Source organism: Phlebotomus argentipes, unplaced genomic scaffold, assembly GCF_947086385.1.
Source record: "Phlebotomus argentipes unplaced genomic scaffold, Phlebotomus argentipes genome assembly scaffold_18, whole genome shotgun sequence".
NCBI lineage: Eukaryota > Metazoa > Arthropoda > Insecta > Diptera > Psychodidae > Phlebotomus > Phlebotomus argentipes.
Window position 1 is genome coordinate 6343297 of NW_026776177.1, and position 19378 is coordinate 6362674.

The window sequence follows — 19378 nt, forward strand, 5'->3', positions numbered from 1 at the left end:
TTCTATGCAAAAAGACATTTCTTTGCATCAATAAAAATTTTTCCAATTACATTAATGTTCGTCTCTGTCTTTATTCTTACTTTGTCATTGAGTGAGTGAATTAGATATTTGAAATTCCACCTCATGAAATGGGAAAGTTGGGAGAAAAGTCCGTCATCAATATTCATTTATTCTCTCTCCAATTTCATTCATTGGAGCAAAAATTGAGAGCACAAGAACTTGACTTTCAATTAGACTAATAGTTGAGCAGGACTTCAAGTGGAGGCAGAAAAGCATAATCCAGAAAGTTGACATATTTGACTTCTTAAGAATAATCCGTACAATGCGAGGCAGGAATTTCTCAAGAAATTTACATTCAGCGTGCACAATTTTCGTGGCTGATGGGAAAAAATGGCACGAAATTCTTATGCGGCCACATATTTCCCGTGCGCGAACTGGAAAAGTCTCCTTTTGTCTCTCGCTCTTGTGTGTGTCGGAACGAAAAAGTTTTCAACCTTTTGGCATCGCACAGCAAAAAACCCACGTGCAGAATTATAAATAGAGGGATTTGTGCAACTTTCATCAGAAACACTTGCGCGAATCCACGTGAAAGTAATCTATTTGCTGAGAAAAGTGTGTTGTGGCAAAGTTGGATGGATTTTTGACGGATCGCTGCTTGTCGCTGGAATTTCTGATGTGCGACATGAGGAAAGATGAAAAATACGAGGAATAGAGAAAAGTTTGTACTTCATTTTTAACGCTAATTGCATTTTTGGGATCTTATATCCAGCGGTTCAATGGATGGGAAGGCATTGCACGCTGTGCCGAGGCTGCGATGCTCGCGAGTGCTGTGCTGGGGAAAACCGACAGCGAGTCCTGAGCATCCTGTGCGAGGCAGTGCAGTCTCCTTTGGCCACAATCCAGTGCCACTGCCATGGTTCATGGAGCACATTCACTGGCAATTGCCGGAGGAATCGGGAGAACTCCCAGACAGCACAACTTGCGGAAGCTTCTTCCCCAGTTTAGCTTTGTTGTTCGTATAAATATAGCGGCGGGAGCCTTGGTGAAAATAAGAATAGAGTGAATTGTGTGTGCTCGCGAGATGGAAAAAAAGTTTGCTGCAAAAGAACTTACCACTGTGCAAGAAGATTCTACACTTTCCGCAGTGCAGCGAAACGTACATGATATATTCTTATTAAATTGCTCCTTCGATGCGCTTTTTGCTCCTTTTTTCCCTCTCCACCAACGCTATTTGCCTTTCCCAACCGGAGTTTTTGCGCCGCCTTGAGAAAGGCCGCGTGTCAAGTATGTTCTTGGGTGGATTTTCTTAATTAAATATACACTCCTTGAGAGAACGATATGTTTTACGAGATGACAAAAGTACACTTTGGAGAGTGGAAGTATAATTTTTCGGACATTACAGTCAAGTTTCATGTTTCGCCTCGTGACATTAAACAGAATAAGCAAATAAAGACGCGCGGATGAGTAATAAAAAGATCACACTTCACACGCCCTCACAGTTGCACATTCAGGAAGAGAGTCCTTTGCACTTTGAGGCGTAAATTTTACCAGCCAACCAACTTTATCGCGCTGAATAATTTTAAATCCTCCCCCAAGTGCGCCGCGACGAGCGAATTGTTAAACTGAGCAAACGTGTACACAACATAATTGCAAGGAATAGAAAAGAAGTTTATTGCATGCACAAATTTTACTATCGCAAGTACTTTCGCAGGAGATAAAAATACACAAGGATTAGTTTAAGTAGGGCGTTAAAATTGTTCAAATTTACACATGTGCAAAACTTATTATCACGGATTGTTAGAGTGGGATTTACTGAGCCATATAATTTAGGAGATTTTACTCCATGGTTTTGTTTGCTTGCCTCTATCATTGATCTAGTGCTTCCTGTCTGGACATTTTCTGAGAAAATGGTAAAGGCGCAACCGTCTAATCATACATTGTTAACAAGAATCCACTCTAATGTTATAATAAACATCAACTATAGAGACTATTCGCTTGTCTAGATAACATTCGTTACGTGTTTTTTAAAACCTGAACGAATACCCTTTGCTTATAAATAAATAAGTAATTAAAATTGCTGAAATGTAATCTGTTCCCCGTCTCTGAACATTCTGGTCCACAATTTCCATTGACGTTGTGGAAAAATCCAGGTAGTTTTGTAGTTCAGCACTTATAGATTGTCCAAGAATGTATTCAAGTTCTGAGAATGTTGGTCTCGATCTTTTGTCCTCATGCCAGCATCTCAGCATTTGTCAGTGTCTGAATAAGAACAAAAAGGCTTTGGCATTCTGTATAATTTTCCTATCTGCTAGAAAATATCCTGCTCCTGCATTTGAGGGTAAAAATCCGCGCCAAGAGAGAAGAGCTTCCAGAGAACGATCCCAAAAGCTCATTTTCCGCTTTCTTTCGCTAAGATTTTAGTGAAAACCATGAAAAATATCAGGAAGTTCGGGTAATTTCTTGTGTTTCATTTGAAATTGATCGCTTCTAAGCTAAAAAAAAACCGCCTTAGTCTATAGGCAAATATATACATTTTTCTTATGAATGATTCATTTCATTCGCAACCTATCCTTGTGACATGATTTTATGAGTGTGTCTCATAAATGATGCACAATTCATGTGAGGCGTCGTGTGGAGGAGAATCGATGTGGGTGAGAAAATTCATTTGGGACACCGGAAATGGCTGACGAGTGGAGAAAAAGCACATGTGTACGGAATGCGGGTGAGCTTTTCCCATCCAGGATGTAAGGCGCAAAATTGCAAAATGCATTTCAGACAATATTTCTGGTTCGCTCCATCATGAGTGGATCCAAAAGGTGCAGCGATGCTGAAGCACTCCTAATGCACTTCATCCACGAAAAGGCACTGAACTCCCTCGCCTTTCCCCCTTCCCTCGGATTCTGCTCATCGAAATCATGTTTGCTGCTAGATCATGCTCTTCGCCGAGACGCCAACAATATGCGGATGTTGTGCTCATGCTCGTGATTGTGATGGATTCAGGAGAAAAATCACTTCTGCAAAGTGGCGAAATCTCGAAACGCAAAGTATTCACTTTTGAGACGCTCCATACTTTATACCTGTGCGATTATCATATTTCAATCACGCTAATGCCGTATTCTTGGGTGCATGCAAATTTATTTATTGCGCCCACAAATTCACAGCCTTAAGCTCCCCAACATAGCGTCACACACTGCTATCGTCCTCCACAAACCCGTAAAATTTATGCTGCATTATACAATCCATTCTGATGATTCTGTAATCTCGGGGGGATTTTGTAGAAATTACCAGAGACTCTCTCTAATATCATCTTATTTATTGATTTATTGCTCATTTTTTCTCTCTGTGAAACATAAATATCGAACTTCAAGTACAAAACCGTGAGGATTGCCCTCGATTCCTGCTCACTCAGCGTCGCTGGCCTTGTCGCCGGCGTCATCCTTGGCCGGCGCCTCGCTGGTCGCGTCCGCCTGGGGCGCCGCAGTGGAACTGGGGCTGTTCTTGGCCGGCTCGTTGGAGTCCCTGTCGTAGAGATAGCTGCCGCCTAGAGGCCGAGAGTGCGAGCCGTACGAAGAGCTACCAAAGGAGAGAGCAGTTGTCTTGATTTAGTGTTGCAATTTATGTTCGCAGCAGTTAAAGTGCATTTTTAATTGCTCAGCCTGGCTTAAAAGCAGTTTAGCGCAGAAAGCATACAAGAAAACAGGCAAAAACTGTGCTACAAACAGGTGTTGTATCCTTTTTTGCTTAACACGCTTTACAATATAAAGAGAAATTGTGCAAAATTGGTTGGCTGATGGTTGGGAGAACAGAACTTGAATATATCAATATATGATTATGTGTATAATACATATAGAATGAATTCTTCATAAGATGAAAAGAATTTTTATCAAGGGAAATCAAATAAGACGATTTTTAGGGATCTTAATGGTCTCAATCAGTTATTTAAATATTGATTTTTGCTGGAAAATCATCAGAATTTAAAAAAAAAATTGTAAATTTTCGAGAAAATCATTTCAAAAGTCACAAAATTTACCACACAGATATTAAACACCTAAAATTAGAAGTTAGAAGCCAATTTTCCACAGGGAAATACTATCGGAACTCCTACATGCCTTTAGAATTTATACTTCTACCTCCTGACGGCAATATGTGGAAAAATAATTAGAAAATTCATATGATAATCAAATATTTTAATATTTTTTGGCATAATCAAAAAAATGATTGCAATTTGTATGAAATAATCAAGATTTTAGCAATAATCATGAAAAATAATTAATCGCTAATCCTTGCATTTTATGTATTTTCTACGCATTTTTCTGCATTCCAGTTATTTATTTGATGCTTCAATTTTATCGTTTAGCCGATTTGTGAGATAGTCCGAAAATCAAATAAATAGCTATAATTTATACGATCATAGCGCAGAATCGAGTGCTGAAATTGAACTCTCCCTAAATCAATCCGCTTAGCGTAAAGTCAAAATATTTGCAAATTAGCATTCATCCGCTCGTGATTCAATGTTAAATGCGCAGTTTTACTTTGATAATGCAGATAGAGGTTGTAAATAATAGTGCACTTTATGAAAATGTGTTTCACTACTTCCCGCTTAAGCTGAGATTTTGTGTGGATAATGTTGGAGTTGGGGGATGATAAAATGCACGCTTGTGTGTGCTTGTGGGAAACGCGAATGAAGAGAAAATTCCATGTGATTTATCGCGCAGAGTTCAAATATATATGCGAGGTGAAAAAAAGGCAATAAATGCAGCGAATTTTTCGACCTTTTATTACCGCGCGAAGAATGTTTGTGAACTCTCTCGCTCTGTCGGCAAATATTCCCAGCAATGTTGTGCCACGGGTGGTTATTTATTCAGGCCGTGTTGAGATTTGTCGATTGAAGAAAGGCGCTGAAGATGGCAAAACTTCTTCAACGCATCATTTTCGCCCATTCTTGTTCCGTGGATTCGTGCTTGCTGGAATTTGCACGCGCTCAGAGAAACTTTCTGCCAAGAAATTCCACGTTCATTTTCCCCAAGACGAAGTGTGGGATTTCTACAAGTTTCCCAGAGAACGCTCCAAAAGAAAGCTCACATATGGGCTTCACTGAAGTTTACTTAGAAGCCCTACAAGGGAGTGTGAGGCATTTGACTTTGTGTGCGAAATTGTGTTTGGTGTAAAATTTGACTATGTGTGTCCTTAGAAATGCCGAACGCGAAATGGAAGAAATTCATCCGCCTTTTGAAAACTTATTAAATGCAGTCAAACACATTCGCGCACAACAAACAGAAATTACACTTTCGATTTGCACAAACTCTCCGTGAAAATGTTGAATAGTCTCTCTATTCCAGACGGAGTAATATTCGCCTGCAAATGAAGGTGTGCAGAGCAAATGAGAACTTGCGATTTATAACATAATTTCCATGTTAAATTTATCTCCCTTTCTTCCTCTTTGACTTCCAAAGAGTAGTTTATCTTGTGCGGAAAGTGCAATTGGGTCGATTTTCACCCACAATTTATTATTCACTATTCAACGTTAAACTTTCTAATCGATTCGCCCGCGAATTTATGTTATGTTGATTCTCTGAGAGTTAATAATTTGTAAATAAACATTAATTATGCAAAATGTGCTGATGCAGTAGAAACAGTGCGGGTGAAAAAGTGGAATCTTCTGCGGATTTCAAATCACCCTTGATGTTCTGCCTTGAATATTTTACAATATTTGCGATGCAAAGGGTGCGAAACGAGCATGGCAAAATACTTGGCTAAAGCGAGAGATTGGGAGTTATGATTATGAGGATTTCAATGCTCCCGACACATTGTGACCTAGGAACGAAGCGTGCTGAAGGAGTTCCACGATCCCTCAACACAAAAACACACATCATAAATCTCCCAGGGGCACTTTTCTGATGTATCGACTGCACTGAATAATTCCTCCACCCTTCCACAAGCTCCACTGTGTGTAATTTCATATTAATGGTTATGGCTATGTATATGAAGTTTTTGTGGGAAGCTTGTTGAGAGTGAGGGAAGATCACTGCAATAAAGACGCTCACAAAGGGAGCCAAATGGACCATAAACTGCCTGCACTCGAGCTCCGTCTAAAAAGTCCTCCATCGCACTCTATATGGCCGAGAGAGAGAGAGAGTCCCGGACGGGAAACTTTCTGTTTGTTTTCACTCAATAGCCGGACGGGGTGGGGGTGCGGAAGGGGTGGTTAACATGAAAAAGCATGACTGGAAAGGTTTCCCAAGCACTCGTTCAGCATGTTGAACCATCATCGTCATTATTGGTGTGTCTGCACGGAACGCGTGGTCAGTGTGTGTTTTGCGGTGAAGCGACAAGACACAAACTTACGAGAATGACGACCTCAACGTGTTTGGGTGGTAGATAACAGATTTACCGACATTATCAAAGATTTGCTGAGAACAAATCACTTTTGCTGGCGGACTGAGAGTCAAACTTCGGATATCGAAGTGAAAACAATCAGGTCAATCCATTAGAAGGGTTTGGCAAACGCCGATTGACACTCATTCACGAAAATGTGCTGAGCTCAAGTCTTTAAGACACGTATTTAAATTTTAATGGTCGCTTTTGGGAAAATATAGCAATATTTTTCAGCTCTATTTTATACTATTTTATCTGATGCAATAAATGTAGAGCATGAATTTTATCTATGAAATTTATTTGTATATCAATAGAGGGTTAGGAAAAAGTAAATGTCACAGAATTTCCACCACATAGATTAAAATCGTGTCGGAGAACAAGGTTTATCACTGGTATATTGCCTGTGAGATATAAATCCAACCCTCCGCTTTTTTTTACCCAACCCTCGAGGGGAGTGCATTTCCCCAATAAAACTAAAAGCACAAAGTGCTTTGTCATGCCACAAATATTTGGTTGGAATCCGCGAAGTCAGCTGGGCATGAAGAAAATGAATGTTCGGCAGGGCGGAGGAGCGGCGAGGGAGCAACTCTCGCAGGACCCTTCGAAAGGAGGCCGAAAAAGTCGCAACTATCTCTTCCGAGTCATTGAACACATGACGCCTCCTCTCCAGAGTGTCGGTCCGTCGGCAGAGCCGCTGCCCGAGAATCACCTCGACTCACTCCTTGAGGAGCCAGTCGAGGATTCTCCCGTGCAGCCTCAGAAGCCGGAAAGCCACCGGCGAAGCGGAGACTGTCGGGGAAGTAAGTGATGAAGGAGTGGAGCTCAAGTGGCCATTTAACATGAGAAATTCTCACTCAAGTACAGAGTAGAAGGTGGCTAGGGTAATATTTCACCAAGTGAGGGGAGAGAGCGAGCTTTTATACCCACTCACATCCAAGAGCGGCGCCCAAGAGTGGGCTGGCCAAGGACTTGTTAACAGATGAGGTTATTCTTTCGCTCCGTCCATCCGCCAGACTTACGTACACAATGCATAATGAAAAGAAAGTCAAAGGGAAAGTTAATGGGAAAATCTGTCGTATGTTCTCCTCATACGCCAAGTTAATATAAAGGATTTCATTCCTGACGTGGACATGGAGAAAAACGTTAATTATCATCTTTACTACGGTTGCGGGGGTGAAACTTTCGAGTTTGCTTTTTCGCTTGCGGCGCTTTTTCCCTCTCCACCTTCAAGTGCACTATATATATACAGCGTAATGGAAGGAAGTTCGCACAGTTCGCCCCGAAGGAAAGTGGAGAGCTTTGACAGAGGAAGTCTGTGTTGGAAATTAAATGCATGGAAGGGAAGGTATTGGCATTGGTTTGTAGCAAACTCCTCAAGCTCAGGCTTTTTCACTGGAGCAACACAATGGCAATATCAAGTTGCTGTGCTTCTTCAGTTGCACTTTCGCTTAGAATGCAAGAAATCAGCCATCAAGGATGCCACACTGAAGTAGTGACGATGATGATGATGTTATTGTGTGGCGAAGAACCCACAAAAGAGCTTCGTAATCATCGTATGCAAATAAGATAGTAAAGCTAATGAATGTCGACCGCAATTTTCCCATCAAAATGTGCTTTAACACCCAGAAAAAAGGTGCTTTTCTGTGGAATGTAGTGTAACGATTTTTAATTGAAGTACACTTTGTTTGTATGTTGAAGACCACAACACAAATAGGAGCTTTTCATGTGTTGCTTTAGGTCCTCAAAATGTATGTTTTTTTCTTGAAAAATCTTCGCTGGCATTTGAGACATTTGCGTGCGTGTAAACTACAAAAGAGCACAAATCTTTTGATTTAATTTCCACTCTAATTTCTGCACGCATTTCTTGAATATCTCCCTAATTCCATGCAAAATCCGCTTCACATGACGCCTCGCTCGGGGGTGAATATTTCGTGAAATATTCTCAATATTCGGGGCGAAAGTTCTCGTGAATTCCTAACTCAGACTCTCTGCTTGACAGTGGAATTCCGAAATAAGGCCTGAGCAATATTCGATGTTTGCTCACTTTATTTGTACTGTTGTGAGGCAAAGAGATGATCAATAAAGATGGAAGAGCCGAGAGATAGGATTGAATATTTAGAGCTGTGTGTGCTGACCCAAAACCGCCCCTTTGTCACACGGAGCAGTCATTTACAATCCGCCACTTTCACCTGCCAACAGGGAAATGCTCCGTCTTATCGGGTCTCTGGCTTTCAGAGTCGACGCACACACGCATTATTTGGCGTAGAACATCAGAGTGCAAACAAACAATTAAGCCACCCGCAGGGGATTCCATTTTGGGTGTGTTACCATAATATTGAGTCTCGAAGGCAAATTTAGTATTTGATGTACAGAACATTAATGGAATACATTAGTTCATGGAAATTTCAATATAAGTTTCACTGTGGCAAATTGGATTGTTTGGGGCTTTTCTCAGAATAATTAGGGCTGAAATGCCTTGGAATGCTTCAGCAAACAGTCTTCGAAAAAATTTCATATCTTCTGGTAATATATTTGGTTAATAAAGGGTAAAATATCAAACGAGTCAAAATAGAGAAGTTAATAGCGTCTTTGGCGTTAAACAGGTCTATTCAACTTTACGAATCTCGTCTTGTAACCTGACAAGATCTGACTGTAAAGTTGAATAGGATCGCCTGAAAACGGTGGAATAAATCTGTTAGTTGACTTACTCAGAATAAACAGAACACTGGGATAAATTGGGAGAAACATGGCGGGAATATTGCTAGTTTAGCTCATCCCTGATGACGTGGTGATGGTTTTATGGGCAGTTTACCTTTGCTGCGGAGTGTCTTTGTCGCTGGACGGGTATCCGGTGGGGCGCTGCGGCTCCTTGTCGTCCGGCACGTAGTTCCAGCTGCCGGAGGGGTTGCGGTCGTCGGTGTTGGGGTAGGTGGCGGCGGGGGGCTGCTGGGCGGACGGGTAGCTGCCGGACGGCGGCGGCCGGCTCTGTCCGCCGCTGGGACGGTCATATCCGCCCGTCGCCGGCCGGTAGTACTCCGGGGGCGGATCGTACGGATGAGGGAGTTGCTGGTATGAGGGCGGTGATGGTGGCGGCGGCGGCGGTGACTGATAATTGTGATAATTGCTTTGATGGTGGTGATAGTGTTGTGCCGGGTGTGTCGAAGGGCGATTGGCAAAATAGTATCCGCGTCCAGAGCTATCAAAGCCGGATTCACCCCTATAAATCGTATGCAGTGCAAAACACACGTGCGTTTTCGGGGAAAGAGGAGTGGAAAATTGTGTATTAATTGCCTATGTACATGATAACATTTTATCACAACTCTCATTTGCAAAACTTGACAATGTAGCATCACAACACACGCACACAACTTCGAGCGCAGCTCGAGGGGAGCAAAACTCAATTTTGAGTGGATTAGCATAAAAAGTTGGATGAATAATTCGAAACTTTGGGGATCATTTGCTGGTGGAAAAGAGTATTGCAAGTATTAACAATGACGCTCTCTTCGGGAAAGTTTGTGCTTGAAAGTGCGGAAAATTGGAGGCAAAAAGTTACACAGAAATCACTCGATGAAGGGATATTTGCAGGAGAGTGAAGAAAGATGCTGCTTGAAGTGCACAGTGAGTTCTTTTTATTAATATTTACAGGGGATTTTGACGGAAAAGCGCGCACACACAAAGTCGAGGATTAAAAGCTGGACAAGGACAGTGATTCCCGTCTACACAAGACGTGTCTTTGACTACATTCTCCACATAATTTCAGCACAGGAACTCCTGTCGTTCGTCTGTACGCGAGTCAGTTGGAAAGATACACGAAGAATTGTGTCTATTGACAGAAGTGACTTCATTGGGGAATTAAAATGCTATATTTCAGAGAGTTGAAGGCAAAAATCGGAAGAGAAGTTGAAGAGTAAATTTGATCAGAGAGTGACATACTGGATGTTGAACATCGTCAAAGGAATTTACCAACTCGCTTCCTTTCAAACACTGTAACTCCACCCTCTGAAGAAGTGGCAGTGCGAGAAACCGCACAGAGTTATCTTGGTTTGACGAAAATAAAAAGTGGCATGGCGTGGGGTGTAAAAAAACTAGACAATTTATAGATCCCACCCATCAATTTCACACTCTCTTGACTCTCTTATACACTTAATCCCCATTATATGAGAAATGGCGAGAGTGTACCCCGTGGAAATTCCCCCGAAACGTTACCAGTGAATTTCATTAGAATAAATTTATTACACTCACAAGGGAAGTCAATTAAAAAAGCTACAATAGGAGATTAATGCCGAAGGAACTTTCGGTCGCGTGGAAAAATTAATAAATCAAAATTGAAATTGAGGGAAAACTTTTTTTTTCTCGCCATCCCCAAACAAACCCCAATGCTTCGCCACACCCCTTAGCGAAGGGAAGCGTTGGGCGCAGAGAAAAGCAATTTCTTGTCTCAATTTTCTAGCGCTAATTTTATTTATTCTCATTCACGTGAGAAGGATAAAAGAGGCGTAAAAGTAGAAGGAAGATTCTCTCGCAAAGCATGATTATAATCTACTTATAGTAGCCATAGTAGTTGTACCTGTAGGTCTCGTCGTAAGGACGGTAGTTGCGGTAGTCGAAGTATCCTCTGTTGGGGTTGCGATCATAGCTGTTATCGTAGTACTGATTCCTGTCGTAGAAGCGGTCTGAGGAATGAAAGTTGTATACTATTATTGCTAAATGATAAGTCGTTGTAACATTATGAATTTGGTATTTCAGTTTAGGATTGGTATAACATAACATTTAGGATGTTATGAAAGTAAAGTTGCAACGTCGCCGAAGTCTAAGTTTAATATCCTTACCCCTGTCATTGTAACCTCTATCGTAGTATCCTCCGCCTCGCATCATTTCGTAGTAGTAGGGATCCCTGTTGTCGTAACCGTTTCCGCGGTAATCCTGCCCTACAGAATTGTACCGCGAATCCTGATATCCTTGCTGATCATAGTAAGGACGCTCTGGGCGCTGTTCTGGTCGGTAGTTGTAGTACCGATCACGATCCCGATCCCGATCCCGATCATCGTACCTTCCTGGGTATCCTGAATATCGGTCGTCATATCTGCAAATTCACAGCGAGCAGCAATTAGAAAACATCCCCGAAACTGAGGTGCAATGAAACTCTCGTGCCAAACGAAACACAGGCGTTATTCGTGCTGGGAAAGTGAGTGTATGGAAAGAAAGCCGAAGCGGAGTCTTAATATATTCTGTCAATAGTGAGTTTCCCATCGAGAGAGAGAGGAACTCTTTCGGAATTCAATTTCCCAGCTGAAGAATGCAAACATCCTTGGCGCGCTTGAGGTAATCTCACTTCAGGAGGGTGCGTAGATTAGAAATTAAATTGGAATTAGACAAGAGCAAACAATGAATTCTAATTGCGTTCCCACTCCACCGCGACCTGCGGAACCTCCAAAGCACATCGTGATAAAACAACACACTCTTGCAGCTTCTCTACCTGTTCCCATAGCGATCTGTGCCGCCGCCGTAGCGATCCGGCTGATTGTACCAACTATTGCGCTCGTCGTGGCCGGTCTTGCCGATGGGGCGGAAAATGTTGAGGAATCTGCAAACAGCCGCAAACTCATCCAATTTGTCAGACTTTTCCAACCATGTGGACTTGTTCTTTTATTCAGGCCCTCTCTTATCCCCCGCACACTTTACAAATAAGTCACTCCCTAATTGAATCTCCTTTATCAGAGTCCTTTCTCATAGGCCTCCTCGTCTCCTCAGCTTGAAGTTCATTTCTCCGGCGAGGACTATTGTTCTGTGTGTCGCTCAAAAAAATATGTTTTCCAAAGTGCTTGCGAAAAGTGGAATTTCACTTTCCTCTCATACATGTTGATCGTTTCAGTAATTTTGTCATTACAACGTGACTATTTTGCATGGCGCTTATCAAAGTGAAACACATACTTTTTTTGCCTTTTAAAGGCACTGGAAAACTCTTGAATGAAATTAATTCATATCACTGGCTTCTGCAAAAAGGCATTACAATTGAATGCCGGACTGGGTAAATGGAAAAATGCTGTGTGAATTGTGGAAATGAAAGGCAGAAAAAAGAGCATCACAAGAATTCATTGTGATGCTGAGCAGAAGCATTTAAAAGTGAACTGTGTGGTGAAAAAGTCAATGTCCAATTTGATTTGCCTCCATTTGGCTGGGCACAGAAAAAAAAGCTGAATGGGAAATGTAAGTAAGCTCAGTTGGGCTTTCACATGGTGAACTTCAGCCTCTGGCTCATCCCTCGTCAATTGGAATGACATTGACTCTCACGACGGGCTTTCGGCCAGTCAGACAATTTAATTTGCCCACCCTGAGAACGGTCTGAAAAGTGTACCTGGAATCTCGATCTCTGTCGCTGTAGAAGTTGGAGCTGGGCGAGCATCTGATGCAGCGCGCATCCCTCATCTGCTCCCGCTCCACCGTCGCGACGGCCGGCGAGGATGCCGCCGCTTTGGGGGCCTCCGCTGTGGGCGCCGCCCACACTGCCGTCCGGATTGTCAGCATGACACAAATTGTCTGTGAATAATTTACATTCCCATTAAATTTTTACCATCTCACGCTGCAGAATATGGGGGATGAACTCTTCGCCATATAAACTGGCAGGCGAGTCAGAAGGGGAGTGGAGTGGTGCGTTTTCGCCTCTGCATTTTGCATAAGGTCATGCAGCTATTCATCAATTAATTATTCTCATGCTCTCTTGCTTAATCAACGCCCTGGCGGCGAGTCTCTGTCGCGGTGAATGAATTTAGAGGAAAATATGACAACATCAGCAGCATCCGGATTGCTGACCGCCAAAAGTTGAGCAATGTTTCCAAAATTTCAACAGCATCACTTAAACTTGAAACATTCGCTTGCAAAAGTCACGCGACGAGCATACATAAATTAGCAAATATCGCCCAGTAAAATGTCTAATCAAACTTTTCATATTCATTGCAAAAAATGCAAGAATTCCACGAATCGCTCAATCATTCGCTCCCAAAACCATCTCTGTGGCAAAAGGTGAGAAAAGCTGATGGAATTGGTGTGGAAAATGACACTCGATGATGGAGTAAAGTGTGTAATTTTCACGTACACCTCCTGTATTCGCACAAAGCCATAACGCTTCCGAAATAGAGATGGAACGCGGGAAATGATGTGACGATACATATTTTTTAGTGTGGGCACTTTATGGCAATGACGAGGGCGATCAAATGAGCGATTTGTGAGCCATGGAAGTTCGCTTGATTGACAATGCGTGTTAAAGCACTCTTGTTGGGGAGGCGCGAGACGGGCGTTCTATTCAGCAATGAAAAATTATTAAATTCACTTTTTTTGCCCATGTCATTGCCATCCATCAACACAGAAGATTATTTCCCATATTTCCACTGGTGAATCTCTTTTTTCTGCCAGCCCAAATGTGTTGATTTTTAGCCATTCTTATTTGTATTGTTGAATTTGAGGTTTAATCTAATATCTTTGGGAGTTGTGCGTTTTTTTTCCTTCTCTCCACTGGAAACCTCGCGGAATAACAGGTCTGTTAATAATTTAGACAAATTCCAATTTTTTGCTCGTCAAACCATTTTTCCCACATGTTCCTATTTGCACAGTTCGTTTTTTTTTTACCCTCGCGCGCTTTTCACTCGTCTGCACTGAAGTATTTTGCCGTCGCGCTCGCGAAATTTCTACCACCTTTTTTCAACGTCAAAAGCACCCTCATCCTCAGCATCAATTCTGGCATAATGAGACGCGGAAGCGAGAGCACTTGAATATTTTAGCGGCGAAAGGCTGAAAAAGCACGGAAGGAAGGAAATAAATGATGAATATTTTCGACTGATATGAAATTTTACATTAAAAGGATATATAACACATGCCAGTATTTCACCTTTATCGCACCTCTCGGGACCACCGCGCGCCTTCCTCAATTTACCACCAGTATTTTTAGCGCACACTGGGAGCAATATCAATTTCATTTAATACCCTTTTCCCACACACAACACTCCAATTTATTATCCCGCTAATTAATGAAAATTCACAAAATTCAATACTCCACCGAGAATGGCTGTGCATTGATAACGTCGCAAAATTCCACGGTCTGAATCCCTGTAATATTGAGCTAATTATCAGTCAAGAGAGCGGATTATGTTGTGCGCTTCGAGCTACACATTGATTATTATATCCATTCCAATGTCATGTCACTCTTACATCTTCCTCAATATATCGTCAGACCGAAATCCATCATAAACATTCTTCTTTGCTGTGCTATTTTTGCGAAATCCCCACAATGAAGCGCAATAAACATCGTCACACAGTATAAACTATTCTCATCACTTGTTTATTAGCAAGTTTATTAGCCATTTGACATCAACTCGGCACAACATGCTCGCAAATGGCATGAGCATTGACAAATTTCATACATTATTATTACTACCCTTTTGTTGGCCGCTGCACCACGTGATTTATTAATGAAAGGGCACTTTTAATTGGTGTTAATTAAAACACAACAACTCGCCCAGTCGCATGCAATCGCGCTTGGTTTTTTTGCCCGCGAAGGGATGCGGCATTCCGCGCGTTGTGGGCTCTTAAACAGGTTGCTGAGTGTGTACAAAATGAAATAATCACCATCCGCCTTGTCATTGACCGTCTTCTTCGCCATTCGCGCTTGCTGAGACTTCTCAAATGTGAATAATTTACACGCCGAGCCATTTCCAGCGCTCATTCACCGAAAATTCACAAGAGGCACACGCTCGTGTGAGCGTCTCGAGTATTGTTGGATGGGAAAATTTCAGCATGGTTTATGCAGAAGGTGAGTCTGTGGGTCACTGAAGGGCTGTACGAGTGTGGCAGAGTAACTCACCTGCACGAAAAATTGTGTCCTCATGTTGAATTTACTCACAAAGTCACATAAATTAAATTAATTTAAATGTTTACACTGGCGTCTCTGACTCCCTCTGCCGCCCACTCTTTTGGGGGGATGAACACACTCAAATTGGACGGGAGAGCGACACACCAAAAATCCACAAATTTGTCTCTCGAGGAATCCAATTAGATTTCGGTCTAATTCATGTTGCGAGCGGCGATGCACGAAGAACACCTTCTTGTAAAGGCACTTTGGGGTCACTTTCTGGCGAATTTGCTGAAACGCTTCGGCCACAAGAGCGGACTGGGCGATGGAACTGAGGGTGACCACTGGAGCGCGCTCTCAGAAAACCGGACTCACGATCGCTTGCGGAGGAAATGAAACAGAGCACTCGCCCTCCGGCACGTTTTATACCCAGCAGCGCGTCTCAGTCGCTGCCGCCAGGTGCTCTAGGCCCGCCAGTCATCATCAGGTGGGCGGGGGACATCGTGTTCTCGCGAATCATCAGCCAAGCTCGCGGAAATTTCGTGGACAAGTGCAACGCACTGAAATCACCGCAATTGTAAACTCATCGCGTGTTGCAATGCCCAATTTGGATCTCCGGCACAAGATACAATTCCCTCAAAAGTGCCAAATGGGACGTTAGCAATTTGAAGAAAAATAAAACAGTTGAAGATTGCCGAAAGATCACGATCAGAATGTCTTTCGCAAATTCTCTTCATGATTTATCACGCATTTTCCTACCCACTTTTATGACGCATAGCTAATTCAAGAGCGTCCATTGTACGTCTTTTTTCGCACCTCTGCAAGAAGCCACACTCAATTAATTATTCCGCACTTTCAATTGCCGGAGATTCCCTTGCTTCTCGCACTCTCAATGGCATAAGTGAAAAAGTTATGCGAAGGGCCATTCTGCATAGAGTTGCTAAGTTTACAGTTTCACGATGATCTACCTTGATTTTAGCTAGAAAAATTGAGTAGTAAAACCACGCAAATCTTCGGAATTAAACCGCGAAAACCCTTGATTTTCAACTCCACTGAACTACAGAATTGGACGATGATTTGATTATCGTCTATCGGAGGCAAAAAGTCGACGCTTTGAGCTCATCACGAGCGGCAGTTATTTTCCCCTCGCGATCAACAAAGAGACCATAAAGGCGGAAAGTCCATGGAAAATTTCTTCATCATGTGGAAATGTGTGTGACATACGGAGGGTCTGAGACAGTGACTGATTCTCCTCTCACATCCGCTATTAGGCCAAGGACAGCCAATTTGGCAGACTTTCGCCGTGACGCCCTTTCGCGCCTTGAATCCTGGGCATTTTTGATTCATCAGCCAATTGTACAACTCGTCTTACCTTCATGGCGCACAGACTTCTTCGGCAGATGCAGATCTGCGAGAGATGCGGAGAAGTTTGCAATTGCTCGCGGTACTAATTAAGACAACTCCGTGGTGGAACTACAAGTCGGGAAAATTTACACACACTCTTGATTGTCTGTGGGAAAAACGAGCGCATTAAGGCGAGGATGTTGAGTGTGTGTCTAAACAAAGCCATACATATTAGCATGCGGTGAGGGGATGAAAATTCAGCATAACTTCTCACTCCCCGCGTGCGATCAGGCATCAGGAAGTGGCGTGGCGGGCTGCGCCGGCGGGCGAAGCGAAGGCGGGCGGCGGGAAGAAAGGCAAACCGTCTGGCAGTTGAAAGCTCTAATTAAAAGTTCGCCGAGTGTGTTTTGTGTACTTCAAAAAGTTAAATTAAAGTCAAAATTGCGATCACGTGTGGTTTCTGAAGGAGGGTTTAGTGCAGAATGACTGCGCTTGTTTGTCTTTTTCACGATTCCGGAACACACATTCCGAGCTTCAGGGCACTTCCGGTGACTTGAAGGTGGAGAATCAAAGTTCTGAAAGCTTCACCGTGAAAAATCTCATGCCATTTGGCTTGACATTGGAGATGGTGAAATGGTTCGTATGCCAAGATTTCCTTCAACTGCGATGGAATTTCATTAGAGACCGAGCGAACAAATATCTCCTCTTTTATCACTGGAAGAAATGGTAGGAAAAAATTGGGATCTTAATTAATTGAATTAGCCAAATGCCCCACAATTTATGGTGCAACTGTGTTTCAACGTCGAATCTCACATTCTATCTCATGGCATCTTTGTTAGAATCACTCAACAGGAAATTCCTGTCTTTTGTTCTCCTTATCGAGAATAGTAAATTCATTTCCTTGCCGAATTAAGTAAATTTATAATGCATTTCCTGGAACCGAGAGAATCTCATTCATCAATTAGCATATTATAAATTATTAATTTTTAATGGAAATGTCTTCAAGTTGGCAAAATGACAAAGAACTCTTCTTTTGTCAGAATGACCGCTTCTCGTGTCGTTTTTCTGCGAATTTGCAATTTAATGTGATACAGCAAATTCATAAAGGGATTTACATATTATTCTTAGCATTCTTAGACACATTAAAACTTTTCGCTGCTGAAAAAAAATATGATGAAAATGTTGTTTGTGAAAAGAACAGTTTGAACGAAGACAATTGCTGTTTTGGGGGATTAATTGATGTGTTCTTGAACGGTACTTTTCGTAATAAGAGGAATTTTACAGAGTCAACAATTTTTTTGCTTGAAATTCGTTCTTTTCTCTGCAGGTAATTTATATAGAACACTAAAGCTCAATTTCCGGAAAAGAAGAATATTTAAATGTAATTTCAAATTATCATTTCATTACATGTCGAACCTTTTGCTTGATATATTAATGTGTGCTCGTTGAAATAAGCTAAATAAAACAAATTTGACATCAATTTCCTGTTCAATCAGTCGATTTTTTTCCCTGCAAATTCACCAAGTGAAATGCTTTTAGTGTGAAATTCCAATTGATAGAGTAAACACAATTTTCCTCTGGTCTCTGAAAAATGGAAAACTCTGCTTCAAGCACATGTACATATCGTTGCATGGCACAAAGAGAGGTTTTCCGCCCCGAAATTCACTGCACGAACAAATGGTTGGCTTTTAATTGTGCTGTGCATTGGTTTATCATTATGCATGGTGGAAAAAGCTCATGGAACTTGAATAAAGTGATGTATAATTGTGTCAGTGAAACCCAGTGAGTCCGATTGAATGCCACTTTTCGTTATCATTTGTCAATTGAGACACAATTCCGCGGCGGAGTGGAATTGAGCGGCCCGCGGAGTCATCGGTCAGCACACGACTCTGCGGGACTGGACAATGGCCCCACCAAGTCAAACAATGTGTCCCAACGTAAATTGCCACGGATAATTTGCGGGTTACGCAAAACATTTCCGTTCGTGGCAAAAATACCAAATAAATAAACGCTGGGCTCATCCAGGGCAAAAAGGCACCATCATGCTCTTTCATCTGAAAATCGTGTGGGCGTTGCGAGTTTTTCCTCCGCCATCAGGTACACCGTGCTGTATATGGAAATGGGGGGAAAAATTAAAGTGCGGACGCCCGGAGGCAAGATTGCGGGCGCTCTGGATGGGATTTTTCTCTGTCCCAAAAACGACCTGGGGAAATTGCAAATACATCAAATCGATTTAGTGCATATGACCAGAAATAGCGGCCAATCTGCGATGAATATATGCTTTCCTGCGTGTCTGGGATATGTTTTGTGAATTCTGATTTTCCCAACCACGCCATGTGCACTGATGGGTCACAAAGGATCGCTGAATCTGCTGTGGAAACACCTGCCGATGAAAATTTTGCGCATTTATATCGAAAACTCCTAACTACTAATTTCCGTTTTGATTCCCAACTCAGCCTCAGGATGCAATATCCACTCTCTCTCTCTCGCTCTGCTATCATTTCGCTAACGCTCAGATGGTCAGCATGATTGGTCTGTGCTTGGCTTTTATGCACAAAAACATATGCTGGAATTGTGCATCGCAGGCCATCGACTGCGATGCATTATTTTGCGTTATTTTGCGAGAATTGTTATAATTCAGCGCAATCATGCAATAATTTCAACAATATGCCCGGCTTTTCCAGAGCTTTTGCCGCGATTGAGTGTCCTCTGTGAAAGCATCTCACATAATACGTACAAATACTAACTTTTTACCATTAAGTGCATCGATTACCACACAAGGGGGGAATATTGTCATCGGAAATTGTGTATAAAGGT

The 19378-nt window shown here is 42.2% G+C and overlaps 1 protein-coding gene across 1 annotated transcript; it reads right to left on the minus strand.

The window, feature by feature from the left end:
- Positions 1 to 3309: 3309 nt before the first annotated feature.
- On the minus strand, positions 3310 to 15438 carry LOC132259069 (uncharacterized protein DDB_G0283697-like). The gene is made up of 7 exons (XM_059756614.1): positions 15230 to 15438; positions 12731 to 12912; positions 11852 to 11959; positions 11205 to 11458; positions 10943 to 11048; positions 9188 to 9592; positions 3310 to 3573 (listed from the first exon to the last, which is right to left on the minus strand). The coding sequence occupies exons 1-7, from the start codon at positions 15251 to 15253 to the stop codon at positions 3402 to 3404; spliced, it is 1251 nt and encodes a 416-aa protein (XP_059612597.1). The 5' UTR covers positions 15254 to 15438; the 3' UTR covers positions 3310 to 3401.
- Positions 15439 to 19378: the final 3940 nt, after the last annotated feature.

Excerpts from the sequence above, each read along its gene's own strand:
- LOC132259069 (XM_059756614.1), bottom strand. The coding sequence starts at position 15,253 with ATGAGGACACAATTTTTCGTGCAG. Across the intron at positions 9,593-10,942 it reads CCTTACGACGAGACCTACAG|GGGTGAATCCGGCTTTGATA; the intron begins GTACAACTACTA and ends TACGATTTATAG. Across the intron at positions 3,574-9,187 it reads AAAGACACTCCGCAGCAAAG|CTCTTCGTACGGCTCGCACT; the intron begins GTAAACTGCCCA and ends CTCCTTTGGTAG.